Source organism: Cladophialophora bantiana (assembly GCF_000835475.1).
Source record: "Cladophialophora bantiana CBS 173.52 unplaced genomic scaffold supercont1.8, whole genome shotgun sequence".
NCBI lineage: Eukaryota > Fungi > Ascomycota > Eurotiomycetes > Chaetothyriales > Herpotrichiellaceae > Cladophialophora > Cladophialophora bantiana.
In genome coordinates, this window is record NW_015971582.1 from 1,386,485 (window position 1) to 1,405,062 (window position 18,578).

The 18,578-nt window shown below is 52.2% G+C and overlaps 11 protein-coding genes across 11 annotated transcripts; 5 read left to right on the plus strand and 6 right to left on the minus strand.

Annotated features, from left to right (window-relative positions):
* Positions 1–1,245: 1,245 nt before the first annotated feature.
* Z519_06151 (uncharacterized protein) lies at positions 1,246–1,902 on the plus strand (the record flags this gene model as incomplete). Its single annotated transcript, XM_016763891.1, has 2 exons — positions 1,246–1,364; positions 1,422–1,902. 2 exons carry the CDS (start codon positions 1,246–1,248, stop codon positions 1,900–1,902), a joined length of 600 nt encoding a protein of 199 aa, XP_016620215.1.
* Positions 1,903–2,543: 641 nt separating this feature from the next.
* Z519_06152 (uncharacterized protein) lies at positions 2,544–3,044 on the plus strand (the record flags this gene model as incomplete). The annotated part of the gene is made up of 1 exon (XM_016763892.1): positions 2,544–3,044. The coding sequence occupies one exon, from the start codon at positions 2,544–2,546 to the stop codon at positions 3,042–3,044; it is 501 nt and encodes a 166-aa protein (XP_016620216.1).
* A 305-nt stretch (positions 3,045–3,349) lies between these two features.
* Positions 3,350–3,667, minus strand: Z519_06153 (uncharacterized protein; the record flags this gene model as incomplete). Its single annotated transcript, XM_016763893.1, has 1 exon — positions 3,350–3,667. The coding sequence occupies one exon, from the start codon at positions 3,665–3,667 to the stop codon at positions 3,350–3,352; it is 318 nt and encodes a 105-aa protein (XP_016620217.1).
* Positions 3,668–6,033: 2,366 nt separating this feature from the next.
* Positions 6,034–6,633, plus strand: Z519_06154 (uncharacterized protein; the record flags this gene model as incomplete). Its single annotated transcript, XM_016763894.1, has 1 exon — positions 6,034–6,633. The coding sequence occupies one exon, from the start codon at positions 6,034–6,036 to the stop codon at positions 6,631–6,633; it is 600 nt and encodes a 199-aa protein (XP_016620218.1).
* Positions 6,634–7,012: 379 nt separating this feature from the next.
* Z519_06155 (peptidyl-tRNA hydrolase) lies at positions 7,013–7,694 on the plus strand (the record flags this gene model as incomplete). Its single annotated transcript, XM_016763895.1, has 2 exons — positions 7,013–7,334; positions 7,390–7,694. 2 exons carry the CDS (start codon positions 7,013–7,015, stop codon positions 7,692–7,694), a joined length of 627 nt encoding a protein of 208 aa, XP_016620219.1.
* A 171-nt stretch (positions 7,695–7,865) lies between these two features.
* On the minus strand, positions 7,866–9,147 carry Z519_06156 (uncharacterized protein; the record flags this gene model as incomplete). Its single annotated transcript, XM_016763896.1, has 3 exons — positions 7,866–8,522; positions 8,593–9,019; positions 9,104–9,147. The coding sequence occupies 3 exons, from the start codon at positions 9,145–9,147 to the stop codon at positions 7,866–7,868; spliced, it is 1,128 nt and encodes a 375-aa protein (XP_016620220.1).
* A 932-nt stretch (positions 9,148–10,079) lies between these two features.
* Positions 10,080–11,198, minus strand: Z519_06157 (uncharacterized protein; the record flags this gene model as incomplete). Its single annotated transcript, XM_016763897.1, has 2 exons — positions 10,080–11,046; positions 11,125–11,198. 2 exons carry the CDS (start codon positions 11,196–11,198, stop codon positions 10,080–10,082), a joined length of 1,041 nt encoding a protein of 346 aa, XP_016620221.1.
* An 806-nt stretch (positions 11,199–12,004) lies between these two features.
* Positions 12,005–13,233, plus strand: Z519_06158 (uncharacterized protein; the record flags this gene model as incomplete). Its single annotated transcript, XM_016763898.1, has 2 exons — positions 12,005–12,077; positions 12,146–13,233. The coding sequence occupies 2 exons, from the start codon at positions 12,005–12,007 to the stop codon at positions 13,231–13,233; spliced, it is 1,161 nt and encodes a 386-aa protein (XP_016620222.1).
* Positions 13,234–13,867: 634 nt separating this feature from the next.
* Z519_06159 (uncharacterized protein) lies at positions 13,868–14,074 on the minus strand (the record flags this gene model as incomplete). Its single annotated transcript, XM_016763899.1, has 1 exon — positions 13,868–14,074. The coding sequence occupies one exon, from the start codon at positions 14,072–14,074 to the stop codon at positions 13,868–13,870; it is 207 nt and encodes a 68-aa protein (XP_016620223.1).
* A 278-nt stretch (positions 14,075–14,352) lies between these two features.
* Positions 14,353–15,474, minus strand: Z519_06160 (uncharacterized protein; the record flags this gene model as incomplete). Its single annotated transcript, XM_016763900.1, has 3 exons — positions 14,353–14,549; positions 14,600–14,722; positions 14,778–15,474. 3 exons carry the CDS (start codon positions 15,472–15,474, stop codon positions 14,353–14,355), a joined length of 1,017 nt encoding a protein of 338 aa, XP_016620224.1.
* Positions 15,475–15,892: 418 nt separating this feature from the next.
* On the minus strand, positions 15,893–18,305 carry Z519_06161 (uncharacterized protein; the record flags this gene model as incomplete). The annotated part of the gene is made up of 5 exons (XM_016763901.1): positions 15,893–15,952; positions 16,012–17,457; positions 17,517–17,548; positions 17,598–17,799; positions 17,853–18,305. 5 exons carry the CDS (start codon positions 18,303–18,305, stop codon positions 15,893–15,895), a joined length of 2,193 nt encoding a protein of 730 aa, XP_016620225.1.
* Positions 18,306–18,578: the final 273 nt, after the last annotated feature.

An 18,578-nucleotide genomic window follows, 5' to 3' on the forward strand; every position in this document is an offset into this window, starting at 1 on the left:
TCCACATCCCGCTTTGCGCACGACATTGTGGCATGTCTGACTCGAATGGATCATGAAAACCCCAGAAACGGGGCCTTAGAGCCTACATTCCTTGTCGAGTATCAAAAAGAAAATGTGTCAGTGGCATTATCAGGGACCTACGCAACGCAGTAGGTACAAAGGAAGGGTAGCTAAATGCCTTGTTCTATTCACGTAGTCCTATTGACAACGACTCAACGCTTGAGAAAAAGGAAGAGTTCTCTCTCAGCCGGTTCGGGTGAGAGAAGACTCTTATAGCTTCCCCTCTTTCTGTCACGTGAAAAGGGTAAGGCAGTGTTAACCGATAGCCTTGTGCTTCAACCGTCCTTTGCCTTATCCTTTTCTTTCTATACCGTCCACCCGATTCGGGTGGAGGGCGTAGAGTACTTGGGGACAACGGTGGGCTCGTGACAGGCATCCTGTGCACGTTCTGCGTCAATCACCACCGTGCATTGACATGGAGGTATTGGGAAGACAACCAAGTGTACGAGCCTACCGGCAGTGAATTGACTATGCTAGGTTTTTCGGTTTACAATGATACCACTAACTGGCTCGCTCAACCACACGTCAACCTACAGACCTCAGCCGGTCGAAAATTGGTCGCCGGCACAAAGTGCGACAGGGTCTGTGATTGGAAATCTCCCAAGTCCACATGAAATTGAAGTGATCTCTTCTGTGTCGTCCCGGCTTTTGCGAGATCATATAGGAAATCGAGGTAAGTTGTGCTTCTTAACATGATCCTACGATGTGCTTGATACGGCTTCTCGATCCAGTCTATCTCGGGAGTCTGGCTCCTGTCTCCATCATTCAGCATTTGAGGCATATCTGCAAACAATCGTTAGGCTCGTCAAGCTTTACCAACTCAACAAGCGATGGGGTCATGATTGAGGACGAAATATTAAACGGTGACCAAATATGTCTACGCATGAGGTCCTCAGCCACCAGCAGAAGAAAGAGCTTCTGCAGATCTTCTTTACTGCCGTATGACACCCCGTTCGGCCTTACACCGTATCTCTTCCAACATCAGCCAGTAGTTGCAAAGCAGGCGAGTACCAAGATTTCCCGAGAAGACTGTGTGATCTCTCACATGTACGTCATCTGTGCTTACTACTTCGCCATCATCCAGACTACCAGACCTTTTTTGACATATCGCCTTCGACCTGATCTAGATCCCTCCTTGTCTCGCCCAGCTATGGCTCTACAGAGGACCCTGCGCCGACCCCAACCATGCAGTTTGAGATTACGCTCTTGGCCAAGAGATGCGAGGACGCTGCTGTCTACATGACCGATACTTGTAACGAAGTTTTGGAACAAAACATGTTACTGGACAACATGTGCCTTGTTCAGTAGGTGATTGCTGGCGAACCGCATAGCCCCAACAGAGTTTTGAACCCATTTTGCAGAGCATTCATTTTTGCGGCTGCCCTAATACTTGGGCTGGTCATGTTCTCACAAACCCAGGCAGAAAAGGACCTCGAAATCGCACCGGAGAATGCGCTAGGGATGATGAGGAAACTTTCCACACAGAGCTTGCAGGCTGAACACTATTCGGGAATTCTGGACAACATGCACAAGGATATCAAAGCCCGACAGCAACAGACAGCTTTGCAAAGGCGCGGGTGCTCAGGTCGACCGGCCAACGAAATAGTCCAACCTTCTCAGGTTCTCGGGGCCTCTTTTCCAGGCCTCGGTCCGTCAAACATCGACAGAGGCGACGGGACACCGTCCATCGATGAACTAGCGAAGACGCTACCGTCACAGAATGGCCTTCTCGGACCACAGAGCTTGTCAGGCACAGGTCTTGACTCTGACACCACTAAATTGGACTGGGATATCCCCTCATATCAATGTCGGGATGATTTCTCAATGATCACTCCAGAATGAGATGCTCGCTCTCGCAGTTTGAATTTTCTCCGTCCTGGACGAAGGACTGCACTCCGACAAGACCCATCCCCCACTTGACAGTTTCAAATTTGCCGATTGTTGAACCTCGCAGATTTCGCTCAAGCAGGAGTAGAGATGCGGATTCGTCCTGTGTGCTATGGAACTATCTGCTGTTGCACTATCTATACACCTGCGAAGCAGCGATGTCGTCTCCTTTACAGAAAGCAGGGCAGACTCAGCCTTGTTGCAATGGTAACCGCGGCTATGGTGGTCCCCTCTACGTCCACTCGGGCGAATTCAAGGCACCGCTAGAATCCCGAATACGTCTAACGACCAATTAGCTGTGGAAATTGGCCGTGACATCCACCGACCGTCGAATGTTTAGTTTCAGGAAGCCCCAGGTTTTGGAAAGAAGCAGTGCACGGATAGTGCAGCTGACAAATCAATGTTTATTCGGCGGCAGTTCTTGATGCGAGCGGTGAAGGCAGAATAAAAGAATTATTTAATCTCTTCGCCGCGCCGCTCCTGGATCAACCTTCAGAACGCCCATATTCAACGCGGCAGAGCGATCTCCCAAGAAGGTTAGACAAGTAAGAATACGTTCAGAATACGCCGTTGGAACGCCCTGTACGCTCGGTACCATGGCGCCACTCAACCTCTACGATACGGCCATCGTCCCCATCATCATCACGCTTCGTAATCTCTCCGGCGTTCTCAAGAAAGGAGAGGCGTTCGCCGATGCCAAGGGCATCCCTCACTCTGAGCTCATCGAAGCTCGCATAGCTCCGGACATGGCGCCGCTTCCCTTCCAAGTCCAGACTGCCTCCAACACCGCTAAATTCCTCGCCGTCCGTGTCGCCGGCGTGGAGAACGTCCCCTGGGAAGACAACGAGAAGACTTTCGAGGAGCTGCAAGCTCGAATCACCAAGACGATTGATTTCCTTGAAGCCGTCAAGCGAGAGGATTTCGATGGCAAGGATGCGAACCACGAGATCGCCTTCCATGGTGTGAAACTTACCGGCCTGGAATATGTTAACCGCTTTGCCTTGTCCAATTTCTATTTCCATGCCGTTACCGTGTATGATATTTTGAGGATGAAGGGCGTCGATATCGGGAAGAAGGACTGGCTGGGCAGGAATTGAAAGAGTGAATGGGTGAAAGGGGGGGATCTAAGTCTGCTGAGACTAGCCGGACATCCCATCGCGCAAGAATTGATCGTCAGCTTAGAAGAGCTCTTGAAATACGGGCACAGTGCTCTTCTGCTGCCATTTGACCACTGCGCGAAGAATTCGCCACAGAGATCTTCGAAAGAAAAGATAAATTCCAAGCAGGTAATAAGAACATTGATATGATCATTGCCTTTCTGCACGCACCTCGTTCTGTCTCAATCATTCACTCACACATCCGCTCCGCGACCAGGTTCCGGACATCAGGCTAGTGCAGCCCTTCAACTCCGGCCTCGCCACTCATGCAGGGAGCAAATTGCAATGGCTCGCGTGCATTTCGCCATCTCACTGATAGTGATGCACATGTTCGAAGCCTGCATGAGGATTTCGTGGCTCTTGACCATCTCCACGCGCTCAATGTCCGGCGCAGGAAGAACATTACCCTCGCCAAACACTGACCTGTACAAAGATAGAACACTCTCCTGCGAGGCCTTGTCGATACCCGCTATGAACATGGGAAGCGGATCGACTAGGGTGTGCTCGAGACCATGCGTGGGATCCTTACGGAGCTGACCCATCACGTCAGATCTCGTTGTCATTGTGTGTGAAGTTGAATATTCTTCAAAGACTAACCTGTGGAGCAATACCGACTCTATGTCCCGAGGCATGAAATCTCTGCAATAGCCTCCTCGTCGTGCCTACTTCTGGAACGGTGCTCGCCATGATAATAGTCGCTTCGGACCTGCCATTAACTGCGCATCGGACGACATCCACAGCTGTCAGAAGATGGTCCATTCGGGCTGCTGTATTGGCACACGCTGCATAAGACCGTGAGAGGGGACCTGCAATGATGATTATCGTCGTCCAACGGAGATCGCTGGGCGACGACGTCCACAGGATGTTTCTTTCCATATTACTTTGTGGAGTCCTTTGGGACTGGGAACATGCGTCGAATATGTACACCGAGTGTTTCTCTGAGATGCTCTCCGCGAGGCAAAGTCCAGAACTTGATCCTATTCCAATGATTCGAACTCGGCATTCTGCCGCGAATGGCGCTCGTGACCAATACCCGGGATCCAGGACGTTTTCCATCATGCGCTAGTTTATAGTTTGCGACACCAGTGGTGTAATCTCGGTTCGTTTCGATATATGGGCCACGGTGAATTTGGTCCATGAACTAAGGTCGCTGGGTCAAGGGGAGCATTTCTTCCTAAACTATTTACATCGAGGAACAGTTGTCCCTCTATCTGTTAATCAAGCTGCGATGCTGCAAACAGGTGACGAGAGTCGAAAACATGATGCGCGGCCTCGCTCCGTTTGTGGTGCGTTTGATTTGCTATGGTGTGGCTCCTCATCCCCTAGTCAGTGAGGGAAGCCCAGATGTGTATAGCATGACGAGTGAATTCTTGTCATGTTTCATGGCCACAAATGATCCATAGAGTGATGAAAACCGTAGCTTCCTTCTCGCTATCCGTCGTACTCCTATTGCTTACCCTCGCACTTTGGTGACGATCCTTGTAATCAGCTCAGGCTATCAAGCTGGGGCATTGTCGCAACGACAAAGTTGGTGGCAAAGCATTTGCATGAAAGTGTCTATCTCGGAGGGCAAGGGAAAGAGAGTCAGAAGGGGCTCGACTGGAGGGAATGGGAGGGGTGCCAAGGCGCCTGGTGGAGCCACGTGACAATCCTCGCAATTTCGACGATCCCACACATTTTTGAACCAACCTCGCACCTCTGTCACCAGGTCTCGCACACGCCGTCGCACTCCCGCACTGACCTCGCTGACCCTCGCGCTATTCTCGCTGCCTTACGCATACTCCTTACAGTCTTCTCGCTGTTTTTTCGCACTTAGGCCGCTTACTCTCGCACTTCAGGTACCATCTCTGGCACTCGCCGTCGCACCGGCGCACTGGCCTCTCTATCCATCGCAATAACCTTGCCGCCTTTCGCACTCTCCTTACACTCTTCTTGCACTCTCTCGCGCTTGCTGTCGCACTATCGCACTTATATCGTTCATCCACAGCCCACCCCCTATTTCTGGTAGCCTTGTCACGTGACGGTGTGAGCGCCATATTCAGCCGACATGCTCAAGACTCAGCTGTGATGTGACTTGGTATTACGAACTGCATTTGCCTGATACATTGACTTTTCCTTCGCTGGTATCGTTTAGAGGGCCAAGGGCGATGTACTTTGGCCAAGAGCCATTGCAAAGCTCTTTGTCAGCATCCTTTTGAATATGAGACAGAAGATGCCAATCCGAGCCGTGAATAACTCCCCAACGCGAAAGCCTATGGAAATCTAGTGAATGAGCTGTCCACAAAGCCCGTGAAGGTCTGAAGTTGAGCTCGCTTACCGTGTGCGGAACTGGTATGTCGAAGTGCTTGGCATGTAAGCACCAAACGCATGGCCGGACGACCAAGCTAGGATTAGCTGATTCAAGACGAGCATTTGCCATTCGAGGATAGCCGAGTCCTCGGTACGGGATCCGCTTTTAGAACGAACGTACTTCCCGTTCTGACACAGCCAACATATCTTGTTGCCGCACCTCATTTGCCACCACTGAGCCGCCGTGTCATCCAAACAAAGACGTTGTCCCAACGAGGGAGTGCGGTACTCACTGTCGACGGCTTTGGAAGTCACAGGATGCCTATTCCAGGTCTAAGTGAAATCTCAAAATGGCTGGTTGAGGGCAGCCTTCTGCTGTGAAGATGTGGCGCGCGAGCTTATTCTGCAGGTATAGACTGGCCACCGCTCTTGCGGTGAGCCTTGGCCTGCTTTGAAATATTTCTGGGGCCAGCGACTGTGCTCTGGGTAAAAAGGCCGCGACGTGGCCTAGAACGGCATATAAAAGTGATACAGCCCATCCCAGGACGTCGATTGAGCAACTCGGCTTTTTAAGAAGGCAAGCTCTCAAAAGCAGCCGCAACGATATCCCCACTCTCGTAGCTCGGCAGAGACACTCAACATGTCATCGCCAAAGACAGACCGCAACACCCCGCCCGGAATCAAGGATCAAAAACGGCGCACGATTGTCAATAAAAACACAGGAGAAACAATCACGTGGACAACATATGGATATGAAAACGGAGGAAGAGAAGCCAATGCCGTCCTCGTGTGCAAACCAGGGGGCGGTCCGCCACTACACTACCACACCAGCTATGCCGAGCGGTTCCAGGCGGTGGAAGGCAATCTGGGTGTGATTCTGGGCAACAGAGAACCGTTCCATTTGAAGCCGGGTGAATCAGCCGATATTCCCATTGGCACAAGCCACCGATTCTTCAATGATGGAGACAAGGAAGTCACCTTCAAGGGTTTTGTCCTGCCCGCGCACGCAGGTTTTGAAAGGAGCCTGTACATCCTCTTTGGCCTGAACGAGGATGGGCTGGCGGATCCGAAGACGGGCATGCCGCACAGTATCTTGCATACAGCTCTGATTGGGGAGATGAGTGATATGAGGTTTCCGGGCTTCCAGGGAGGATTGATGAATTATGTCGGCAAGATTCTAGCAATGTATGCGAGATGGACTGGCGTTGAGGAAGAGTTGCTGAGGAAGTACTGGGATTGATTCTATTCGGGGACGAGTATCAGGAGCAAGCTTGGAGAGATGGTTATCGAGTGCAGGAGTACAACGGCGAGTTCGAGACTACCATAGCGAGTGCGAGGGACAGCGATGTGAGTTGCGGTGGTGAGAGGGAGGAAAGTGGTTGTAAAAGTGGCACACGCTACGGGAGCCTTGGCGCGTAGGCGCGGAGCACTTTTTTCTCTGCTCCAAGTTTCGCTTGGCATGTTTGCCTCCAAATGTTCCGCAGCCCATCATTTCCAATTATCCAGGCGACTTCACCGCGGCAATGGATCGGTTGACAGAGCATGCCAGGGGCCCAAAAGTCGCTTGATCTACGCTTGTTCTTTTGTCTCGCTAGATCTCCTTCCAGAGATCGTTCACCATGTCCGAAAAAGCCTCTCCGTCCCTGGCAGCTGTAGCGGTTTCTTCCCTCATACTTGGCCTTCTGGCAGGCTACTTTATCGGTCAAGGCTCTAGTATTGGCGTCTTTGGCGGCACTGGGAATGCGAAGCAAGTTAGGAAAAGCTGGCCAAACAGCTATGATGTCAAAATCCACGCCGACTCGAGCGACGACCAGGCGGACGACGAGGACGAAGCGGACGACGAAGACGAAGATGATGGGAAGGAGCTAAACGATTTCAAGGGCTCCACAGAGGAGGTGAAGCTCGTCTTAGTAGTGAGGACGGACCTAGGCATGGGCAAAGGTAAGGAGATCTGGGAATCAGTCTACGAGTTGCTTCGACTGAACCTCTATCGCAGGCAAGATCGCAGCTCAATGCTCCCACGCTACTCTCGCATGTTACAAATACCTCCTCAACCACGTCACGTCGGCTCCTTTACTGAAACGTTGGGAATGGGGAGGACAGCCGAAAATTGCAGTGCAAGTCAAGTCCGAAGAGGAATTGGAGACGCTACAAGCACAGGCAATCAGCTTGGGGCTGTGCGCGAGGATCATACACGACGCCGGAAGGACACAAATTGCTGCCGGCAGCGCCACGGTACTGGGTGTTCTCGGTCCTAAAAGTGTGGTCGATCAAGTCACCGGTCACTTGAAACTATTATGATTGCAAGGATCAATGGGAAAGGCGTTGCTGTGAATATCACCGCATGAGCTACGAAGACGAAAGCCTCAAAATTTGCCGGTCATTTCACAAACATCCAATGTCACCCCCTCAACACGAAACCCACAAGAGCAAAAGGTCGAGCAGCTCCTATCCCCTGAGATCATGACGACATTAGATGTACGTCTCCCTCGTCCCCTTCTCATTGCTTCTATATATCGCATCAATCATTTTGTGCCTGACCAAGGCGTCTTCAAAAGTGGTCACGGTCCCGGATCCAGTACCAGCGAACGCATCCCAAGCTTTGCCGACATTGTAGGCAAAATCGGAGGCGACTTCAACCTTGACCTCCTCTGGTTGTGGGCCTCGTCCGTCATTGAACGATTTGAACGATCCCTCTTCCTCTTCCCTCACGAACTCCAATTTGGGGTGGAACATCTCGACAAGTCCACTGGCTGCTTCAAGAATCAGGCTGCCTTTGGTTCCGTTGATTTCCCAATAGAAGTCCTTGCCCGTCAGGGAGTGACCGCCTTGGTACACGACCGTCGCCACACCTCCCCGCGCCAGAGACCCTGTCACGCTCATATAATCATGGCAGGTCTTGTCGCCGATTTTAAGCGTTTGGCCAGAAGTCGGGTCGATTAGGGGCATCTTTGGTCGGTGATTCGCCAGAGTGGCTTGCAAATCTTTGAATTCCCCAAGCACGAAGCAAAGTGCATCGATCGCATGCATGGCAGGGATGGTGACCAGGTTTGCGCCAGAGTCGATGGACAATTCGTATTCGAGAGGTGCGGGCATAACTCGACCCATTACCACACCTGAGCCGAGCATCTTCAACATCCCGAAAGTCAGAGTCGTCCTTTAAGCGTTTCACAATGTCTAACGAATGGGAAAGTATTACCGTCGTCCCTAGGATATCGCCCAATACACCTGAAGCCACCATTTCCTTCGCCTTGCGGATACTTGGATTCTGACGAGCCTGAAGCCCGATCATGGTCTTCACTTTCTGCGTCTCCGCAAGAGCGGTGAGCTCCTCTGCTTCTCTCAGGTTTGCGCCAAGGGGCCATTCGACGAAGACGTCTTTTTTGGCCTCGAGCGCGGGCCTCGCTAGTCCGTAATGCGTTGGAGTCTTGACGGAAACAACGACCATATCGACGTTCGGATCGCGGACCAGAGATTCCACATCGCCATAACAGGCAACGTCGCCAGGGAGGCTGTACTTCTGAACGGCCCTTTCCGCGGCGGCTTTGCTGCTGTTTTGAAGAGCCGTGATCTGGTAGTGCGAGGATTGCAGCAGATAAGGCAAATGAGAACCAGCGGCCCAGGAGCTATTTCAGAAAGGAATCTGTCAGTGAAGATGTTCCCGTGAAAAGGGAAGGAGAGGGGAGTGGGGGAAAACCGTCCTCACTCACCCTTCAGCAGAAAGCCCAATCACGCCTAACCTGATGGGTGCCATTGCTCCAGAAAGTACGTAGTAACTGTCAAGAATCTTCCAGCGGTGTTTTTGGCTAGCAGGTGCGATCTCATGTGCTGCGCGTGGAGGAATCCGACTGTTGGCTCTGCTACATATATGTATGTCTTTTTATATGCGTGTGTTCTTTGACACCGACCATTCCTCCCATCCCACCCATTGATATGCTTCTATATTATGTAACGATGCATCTTAGCGATCAACATGCACGTATGCACGTAGGTGTGCAATGTACAGTATGCAAGCACCAAGGGAATCAATCCCCTTCCCTAAATGTGTCTGGCCGTATTTGCTGACACGAGTGTGTGTGGTGTGGCGTTCACTGGTCCCGCTACACGAAACCACTTAATTGTCAAACATCGTCGCCAAGATGGGCCCAGCGATCTAATGAAGAGCGATGGATTGCGCCACCGTTTGGTAATAGGGGGCAGCGAAGGGTGAACCAGGAACAGAATGGTATTCGAGCGTCCGTCACGGGCCAAGGACGGCTTATAAATCATTTGGCGCTGCCCGCGTAATATTTCATCAATGTTGCATAACGTTGACAGTAACATGACGTCGCTGTGAATCGGTCCTCGCCATGGCGCCGCTCTGTGGTGGTTCTATGTGTAGGGGGAAAGGCAGAAAAAGACGAAGATACACAGACAGAGAGAGGGGGAAGGGGGAGGGGAGGGGAAAACTTGGTAGAGGCTCTGAGGAGGGCCCTTTACAAAGTCGGACCACCAATATCGGAACAAGCCATGTCACTTCATTATTCTTATTAAATTTTTGGTTTTCGGTTTATTCTTCCCCGGCGGTGGCATTTTCCTTCTAAGTGTAACGATTGCTCGCGGCTATTTTTATTTTGACTGCATTGCCGAGAGATATAACAACATCAGCCCCCAGTGGTAGGACAGACGGATCTCCTTAGATCTCTCTCATTTATACTTCCTTGCCAGTTCCTCGCTCCGCCTCTGGTACTTCTCTCGGTAAGTGTTCAACAGGTCGAACGAGATCTTGGACCCGCCGCAGACGACAATCACGACCTTGGCGTCGGGCCTGAATCCCTTCAGCACCCTCTTCAACCGCCCGTCGTATGCGAGAGCAATGCTCACCCCACAGGCCGGCTCCACCAGGATCCTCTCGTCGTCCAGAAATCGCCAGCAGGCCGCGCAGGCCTCTGCGTCTTCGAGCACCACCGACGTGACGGCCGGTCGTTGGGCTTGCTTGAACGTGTCCTCCGCCACGCGGATGGCGCCCAGGGACGTGGCCACGGACGTGATACCGGGCAAAGTGACCAGTTCCTTCTTTTGGAGGGACTGCGCCAGCGAATCCGCGCCAAGCGTCTCCACTGGCAGCACCTGGACCTGGTCGGACCATCCGACGCGGTCGAGGCCGTGCATGATGCCGGAAAACAATCCGCCGCCACCCACGGAGCAGACAATGCCATCCGGCCTCTCTCCGTTGGGCATCTGCTTCTTGATCTCCTCAACCATCGTCCCCGCTCCCTCCCAGATGTATGGATGGTCAAAGGGATGGATATAAATTCCCTTCTCCCCCTTCGCTTCCGCGGCGGGGATGACGACTTCCCTGAGATGCTGGTCCGCGAAGAACCAGCTGTCGCCATGCGAAATCACTTCGCTAGCCCCCGCCGCTCGTAACTTTGCAATCGTAGCTTTGTCGGTGCTGGTGGGGACCACGACGGACGACGCGTAGCCGAGCGACATCGCGGCCGTGACGCACGCGAGGCCCGCATTGCCTCCTGACGACGAGTAGAAGTGTAATGGTCGGTCGTCCGACGCCAACTCTGACTGTTCGCGAATGCTTTTCAGCATCAAATTGCCGATGCCCCGAGACTTGAACGACGACGAGGGCTGTAGATTTTCGAGCTTGAGAAAGATGCGGCTGGTCCAACAATGGTCAGCAAAAAGGCGTTGGTAGAAATTGTCTTCTGAGGGGTTGTGGGAAAGGGTTCGTTCTTACCAGCCGGCGATTTTGGACAGGACTGCAGATTCGAGCAGGGGCGTCTCGATCCACGGCTGCTTGACGCGAGGCATGGCATCCGCCTCGTATTGATTCCTTTCTATCATCGCGCTCCCGTATATCAAACGTTCGAGCCTCTTCCCCAACCAATATTATTCCACACCAGGTATTTGATCAGGTAAAGAAGGGACGGACACAAGGTATTCCACTCCTAGGTTCCTCGGCCAGTGTGTCGATGTCCAAAACCCACGACAACAATAACAAAAACAACAACAAGTAAGAGAATAAGAGGGAAGGGCAAAATGGGAGGGGTGGCTATCGACGGCCAGCACCGGAAGTTGTCGGTTTTGGAGACTTTTGAATTTTGAATTCCCTGATCGACGCACGCGGCCTCGAGATCCACGCCTTGTTACAACGACTGGCGCCCCGTTGGTGCCGTAGGATTCGATGATCTAAAAATTACCTGATGCTTTGTCGGAGAAAAAGCGGGGGGCCTCACCAGCCCTTTGCCTGGTGAAGCCTGCGAGCCTGGTTTTTGCTCAGGCTGAGCCTTGTGACCTTTACGTTGGCCGAATCAAGAGATAGTGAGGGGTTTGAAGGGAGACCCCGTGCCCTTCCTTACCGGTAGTAGTGATGTGATTGTGATTCTTTCTCATCGGGGATGAAAAAGGATTTTTGAAAAGACCAGCCCTTTATTCTGTCCTGGCATTTGCCAAGTCGTCGAGCTTTGATTGGCTAGCCTTGCCATGGCGGCGACAGATTTCCACGAGGCTGCATTTCCCGCGACAATTCTTTTATCCTTCTCTGAGCACCGTCAAGGCACTCCATCCTCAACGAAGACAAGTAAAGGCATCGCTCTTCAGAAAAGAGTGGTCTATCCATGGCCCAGCTCGACAATGGAGGAAATCCTCCAAATAGACTCGCATTCTGCACCCTGGGCATGTTCATAATCGGTCTGTTCATTCCCCTCCCCCCGTCTATTCCCCCTGTCTCAAGCTGACCACGACTTGGCGCGGTGCAGACAAAATCGAATATCTCAGCAACACGCAAGCTCCCCAGGACAGAATCATAGGCGGCGCCGGCACATATGCGGCGCTCGGCGCACGACTCGCCGCTGGCAGCCGCCACGCCGCGTCGGTGGGCTGGATCGTGGACATGGGCTCCGACTTCCCAGGGGAGTTCAAGTCCTTGATCGAGGCGTGGCGCACGAGTTGCGTGTTGCGATTCGACGGGACTCGGTTGACGACCACGGCGTGGAACGGGTACGGGGACAATGAATATCGGGCGTTCAAATATCTGACCCCCAAACTACGCCTCAATCAAGACTCCCTGTCCGACGACCAGCTTCTCGCGCGCTCTTTCCACATGGTCTGCTCGCCGTCGCGGTGTATATCGCTCGTGCGTGGGATTTTGGATCGGCGGCGGAGACTTCTTCAACATACAGCCAGAGATTCGGCTGGAGGTCGAGCGGCAGCAGAGGCTGATAGACCAGTCTTTGTGTGGGAACCGATACCGGACCTGTGCACGCCGGACGAATTGTCGCGGCTGCGTGAGGCGGCGGGATATGTCGACGTGGTGAGTCCGAATGCGGACGAGTTCGAGTCGTTTTTCAGGGAAATGCCGGGGTATTCGTCACGGGAACTCATGGTTGAGAACCTACTTGGTCTGGCCTCACGAAATGGAGAGCAGAAACTACCATTGCGGACGGCATTGGTCGTCAGAGAAGGTGCACAGGGATGTACCACGTATGTCGGGAGCACAAAAGGTCTACATCTGCGAGCATATCATCAGAGTAGAGAAAAGGTCGTGGATCCTACAGGTGGGGGAAATACGTTCTTGGGAGCCCTGGCGATCGGCATGACTGGAATCACCACCCCTGGAGAGGGCATTCTCAAAGATCTAGACGTCCTCAAGGAGTCTGTCTTTTGCGACAAGAGGCTTCTGCTCGGACTGGTTCATGCAACGATTGCAGCTGGATATGCAATTGAGCAGATTGGCATGCCTAGGGTGTCGACGGAAGATGGTGACTGTTGGAACGGAGAGGCGTATCGCGAGCGTTTTCGTAAGTACATAAAAAGAGAGAGGGAACACATAATTGTCCAACTCTGAAGCCCATGCAGTTGAACATTGATAGTGCAATTTTTTTGGCGCGGTCCACATTATAAAGTCTCTCAAGCATCAGGGGTTCGTCAGTGGTGAGCTTGTATTAGCCACTCCTGCAGGATTGCCCGACTGAGGCAATGGACCTCGTCTTTTCGCCGTGTCGAGATATGTACACCTGTAGAACTGTTGTTTCCTGCTTTGCTAAATTTTGATGCTCAGGAAATGAGCCAAAGGGTGTCTCCTCTTTCATTGTTTTCTCTGTCCTCCACCAACTTCGCAGAGTCGTGATAGTCCAGCTGAATCTGCGCCGAGCAGCAGTGTTGTGGCAGTATGTACAAGGGAGTGTTGTTCAAGGTAAAGCGGTTGTCAAGTTCGGTTGAGATTCGATCTAGTTTCGTAGGGTAATTGTCGAGACGTACGATGGCTCATTGCCCCTTCTGCGCCTTTTCGTGCTCGACTATCTGTCTGCTCCAACTGTAAAACTGTCAGTATAACCCTTTTGCACACGTTGAAGAGGTCCACAAGTTATTTCTAACGCAATTTTGATAATGTCGCATTTTTTGCACCATCATGTCTTTTTGGCCTCCTCTTCGGCATTACGCGCTCACACTCAACAACCACTCGTGCCGGGGATGACTTACTACCGGCTCGGGAAAAACACATCCTTCTCTGGCATCTTATTCCTGAATTCTCTCTCGGCCGAAACCCTCCAAGCAAGCCCCGCGCACGCAGCAATGACCACGCCCATGACCAACGTGTTCGCTCGCCAGTTGTGAGGTTGTGCATACCATCCACCAGCGGGGGACCAGACGTGTTTAGGGTACGGTACTTTGCCGCCTCCGCCCATTGTTGTTGTTGTTGTGAGGCTAGTGGGGTCCGAGGCAAGGATGGGGATAGAAAGGGGGCCTGGAGGATGAGGAGGCAGTTTGAGACTGTGATGACCTTGGGAACACACAGAGGACCTGGAAGACGATACAATTGAGGTGCAGTTTGGAAGTTGAACTGCGATTGGCTGATCGAGAGCTTGCCTCGGCACACCTTCTATCTTCGAAGCTCGAGACGTCTCGACGTTTCTTGCTTTGTATCTACCACCAAACGCGCCTCCTCGCCATGCCCGGTTTCTATCTACAACTTTACCACTATTTTGCTTGCAGATACTCCTTTTTTCAGCTTGTCAATCCCCATTTGAATGCAGTCCAGTCCTTGACCAACCACATTGGCACGGGGCGCAGGTTTGAACTGGCCGCTCGCCAATGCCGCTGGGAGAAAGTCTCTCCAAAGAACTTTGCCAACGTCTGTACCGGGGACCATTGCTGCGATCACTAATACTATGTCAGTGAAATTGCTTCAATCCAGGCTGCATACTCCCTACTTTGTTTGCAGGTGACATTCTTCGGAAGGTGTGCGGGCGGCTCCTCCACTGTAGCGATGAACCCACCGCCGGTCCGTGACAAAATTTCGGCAATTTTATGAGTGCTTTCTTTGGATCCAAATGCTCGAGTCTTTGTTAGTTTGTTCGAATACCGGTCTTGATATCTATTTAGACTTACCGTCGAACGCACCAACCATCTTGCAGCTCTGCACTCTGGCCGCCAGTTTCTCAACGATATCTTTATCCGCATGATCGAATACTGCCGTTGCCCCCAAGGACTTGCAATAATCAAAGTTCGTTGGAGACGCCGTAGCAATAACATCAAACCCAGACGCAGTGGCAAGCTGAATCACCGCACTGCCTACACTTGAACTGCCGCTCCAGACAAGGAGGGTCTGGTCAGTATTCCCGTAGGCGCTTTGGGGTAGCTGAAGCGCCAAGTGTCCATCCTGATAAAGCCCTCCAACTGCCGTCGAGAACGCAAGAGGTATGACAGCTGCGTCCTCGTAGCTGAGTGTCTGCGGAATAGGAGCCGCGGCGTGTGCTTGGACGATTGTATAGGTTTGAAACCCCCCATTCTCTGGTTTCCCGGTGAGCATTCCCAAGGCTTGCGCTATGACACGCGCCCCGGGCTTGAATTCGGTCACTTCCTCACCCACTTCAACCACCTCTCCAGCAATGTCGTGTCCAAGGATTGTCGGCCATTGTTGGACGAATATTCCCAAATCTTGGATTATCGCATCAATCGGGTTTATGGCGACGGCATGATTTTTGACCAGCATCTCGCCGACAGCAGGCTTTCGAACGCTCGCTAGTCCCACTCTGAGACTTTGTCTTGGGCCATCGAGGAATGCTGCACTATTCTCGAGCGACATTTTCCGGGCTCACACTTTTGAATCGAGGTGGAAGAGACTGGCCTGCTGAATGCTGCTAAAATAGGCACCAGCAGTTGAGGGCATCGTACGGAAGATCAGATGTCAACTCATCGTGGACCGCCAAGACCTTAAAATAGCCGGGGTTGAGACGTTATGCTCCGAGTCGGGTGTGACCCTGAGAGGGCCGGAGATACCTAATGCTCCGGTTACACTCACTATTTCCTCAGCCTATTCGCCCCGGGCCATTTCCTTACGCACGGACCTCTGGTAAGGAAAGTTACCTATTTGAGAAATGGTTCGATTTCAGGAAATATCCCGAAAAAGGCAACTCGGAGTTAATCGCGATTCAAACGCCCAAGACCGTGTCCCTGGCGTCTCCCAGTGACTTTCCGGTCAGTCTTTTGCAGCCATCTCAGCTTCAAAAGTCGAATGACCCCATCGGTGTTGCGCCTTCCTGGATGTACTGATCGAGGATGCTCTGCGAAAGCTGTTAAGCAACGACGAAGAACGAGAGGGGAAAGAGTACCCGGAACTTACCCAATCGACCACGTCTGAATCGGCAAAGATCACATCCAGAAGTTCCTGCGATGCCTGATCCCGGGGCGTCGAGTGCCCATTGTTTGATATCGTGATCGCGGACACATCCAACAGCAGGGCTTCACCTGCTAATCCATTCCTGCTGGCGTTTGCAATACCTACGCCACCCAAGCTTACCTCCGACAACGGCTGAGATATGTCGGTGCTTGCACTGTGAGTTCCATTCGATTCTTCCTTCTTTTGGGAGCCTGGCCTAGGTATCTTTGAGAGCATGATTGCAAGAATGTTTGATGCTCTCCTCGCATCTGACGAGATTGAATTCCGCGATTGCCAAATGTCATGTGAGATTTTCAGCGCATCATACTTCATCCGTTGAGCACCCAAGTCTTGGGCTGACCAGAGTTTTGTACTACTGTGCCGATGGGATTCGTACAAGTCAAGGCAGGTGATCATGGCCGCAAGAAGGAAGTCGTGATTCGCTAGATTCGACGACGTCCATTGATCGTGGTTCAATTGACCTCCAGGCTGGGCTGCTTGGTTAACCTCCGCTTGGTATTGCAACACTCGAAGGCTCGCAGTGGTGCAGGCATTCCGCGAGTATTCAAAGGCAGGGTTCAGCCTATTATGGCTCAGATACCTCCTATGAAGGATCATCATGGCCTTCTGATAGACCAGCTCAAGGCTGAGACGGTGCATTATGATATGAATCTCGTCGGTGACAGAAGAACTGAGAGGCTTCCATTCAAGGCTCGGCGGTATCTCTGCGCGAACTTTGAGGAGCTCGCCATCTAGGCTCAAGACATCTGCATAGGCTGGAACTCTTGGTGACAGGGCTTGCCGCGCCACCTTCCTGAACACCTGCGATAGGTGGCCCTTATAACAGTAGTAAAGCATCGGTGTTGGATCCGTGAGAGGTCGCGACGGCGGAATTGCCGTGGAGTCTTCGTCAAAGTCTTCATCGAACAGGTTGCCGGGAGGTGCGGTGTCACAGACCTCTTCATGGATGATGGCCGGGAGTCCTGCCTGGAAGGAGAGAAGGAGTTCAAAGGTCTGGACCGTGGAGAATGTCCTCCGACGCATTTCGCCTTCAAACGGGGAAATGTGAGAGAAATGACTCGGGTCTCGATGATATCCCATCCTCAAAGCGAGACGAGCAGCCACGCCCATCAACAGCCATGGCTCAGTCTCGGAGTCATGCTGCTGGAAGAACCTGGAAATGGCATAGAGCATCACAGCTTCGACACTGTAGGGTCGCGCCTTTTGATAATGCCCAGCTACCAAAGCTCGACCTGCATTCATCAAGAACAGATTCGAAGCTTCTTTGAGTGACGGAAAGTAATCTTGCTCCTCGGGCCGTGCGATTCGAGCGCCGAGGTGTAGGGACGAAAAGAGCATCGAAATCCAAAGAAAAGAAACTGAGGCGGGATTTTTCCAGAATGATTCGTACTGCCAAGCATCAGCGTCCCCATTATCTCTCGATGTAACGACTCTGGTGTCAGATCTACCTCTCGTAAGAATTTTCGTTTGTGGATGAATGCTGTCATGATGAGCCAAACCTCCACGCCAGCACCGGGAGGAGATCTTACATATGTGTAGATATCGTGCATTAAACTGAACTGAAAGTAGTTTGTCTACCACAGGCCTGGGAGGCAACGAATTGCAAACCTCAGCCAGGGTCAGAGGCTGCGAATTGGAGAGGAGGATATCAGGGTCATCTCCGTAATTTAAGAAGTCTCCATTCTCTGTCTCATTTGGCTCCGGTGCAAGACAGTCCTGAATATCTTTGATCTGTTCATGGTTAAGGTGGAGGGCCGACAGGGGGGAGCGAGACGTGAACAAACGTTTTCTAAAATTGCAGCCCAATGAGTAGCCCCAAGGTATTTGGTCTCGATACCTCTGATGTCGAGATGGCCATTGGGAGGCTGATCTGACGCCAGCGAGGAAGAACCGGCCATTGATGGTCCTGAAGCTGTGGCGGGATCTGCGCTTGTCGGTCCAGTGCGCAGGCTCTCGTCGCAAGACGGAGGGGTCGCCCGACTATCTTGCACAGTCGGTCCTTGATTTGCCTGCATCAACATAGTCACCATTTCTTCGAGCTTCTGCAGTCGAGACTGGGCCTTGGAGATGTTGTCTTCATTGCTGAGGCTACCGTTGTGGTCGGGAGCAGAGATGCCCAAAGAATTTCCCTGGAAGCCATTTGCTTGATGCTTGCGTTTGCCTACTTGGCTGGATCGTTTAGAAGAGGTTGGTTTTGCGATCCGAAAGACCGTCTGGTACTGGGAGAGATCAGGCATGCCTAGCAGCTCTGCAGCAAGCCCAAACCAAAGCACCTATTGGAAACAACGAGCGAATGAACTGGTGGAATGTGAAAGACAGAACGGAGGACAGTGTCCGAGGTACGGAGTAGCTGATGTTGGGACACACAAGCGACCTCTGGTGGTTTACATGATTTGCCGTAGTCTGCCAATTGCTGCAGTTAACGAGTGTCCAAGGAGCGTCTGAACTCACCCGTCGCATTGATTCAAACTCTCTCGCACTCCCTCGCACTTCGTCTCTCACCTATGATT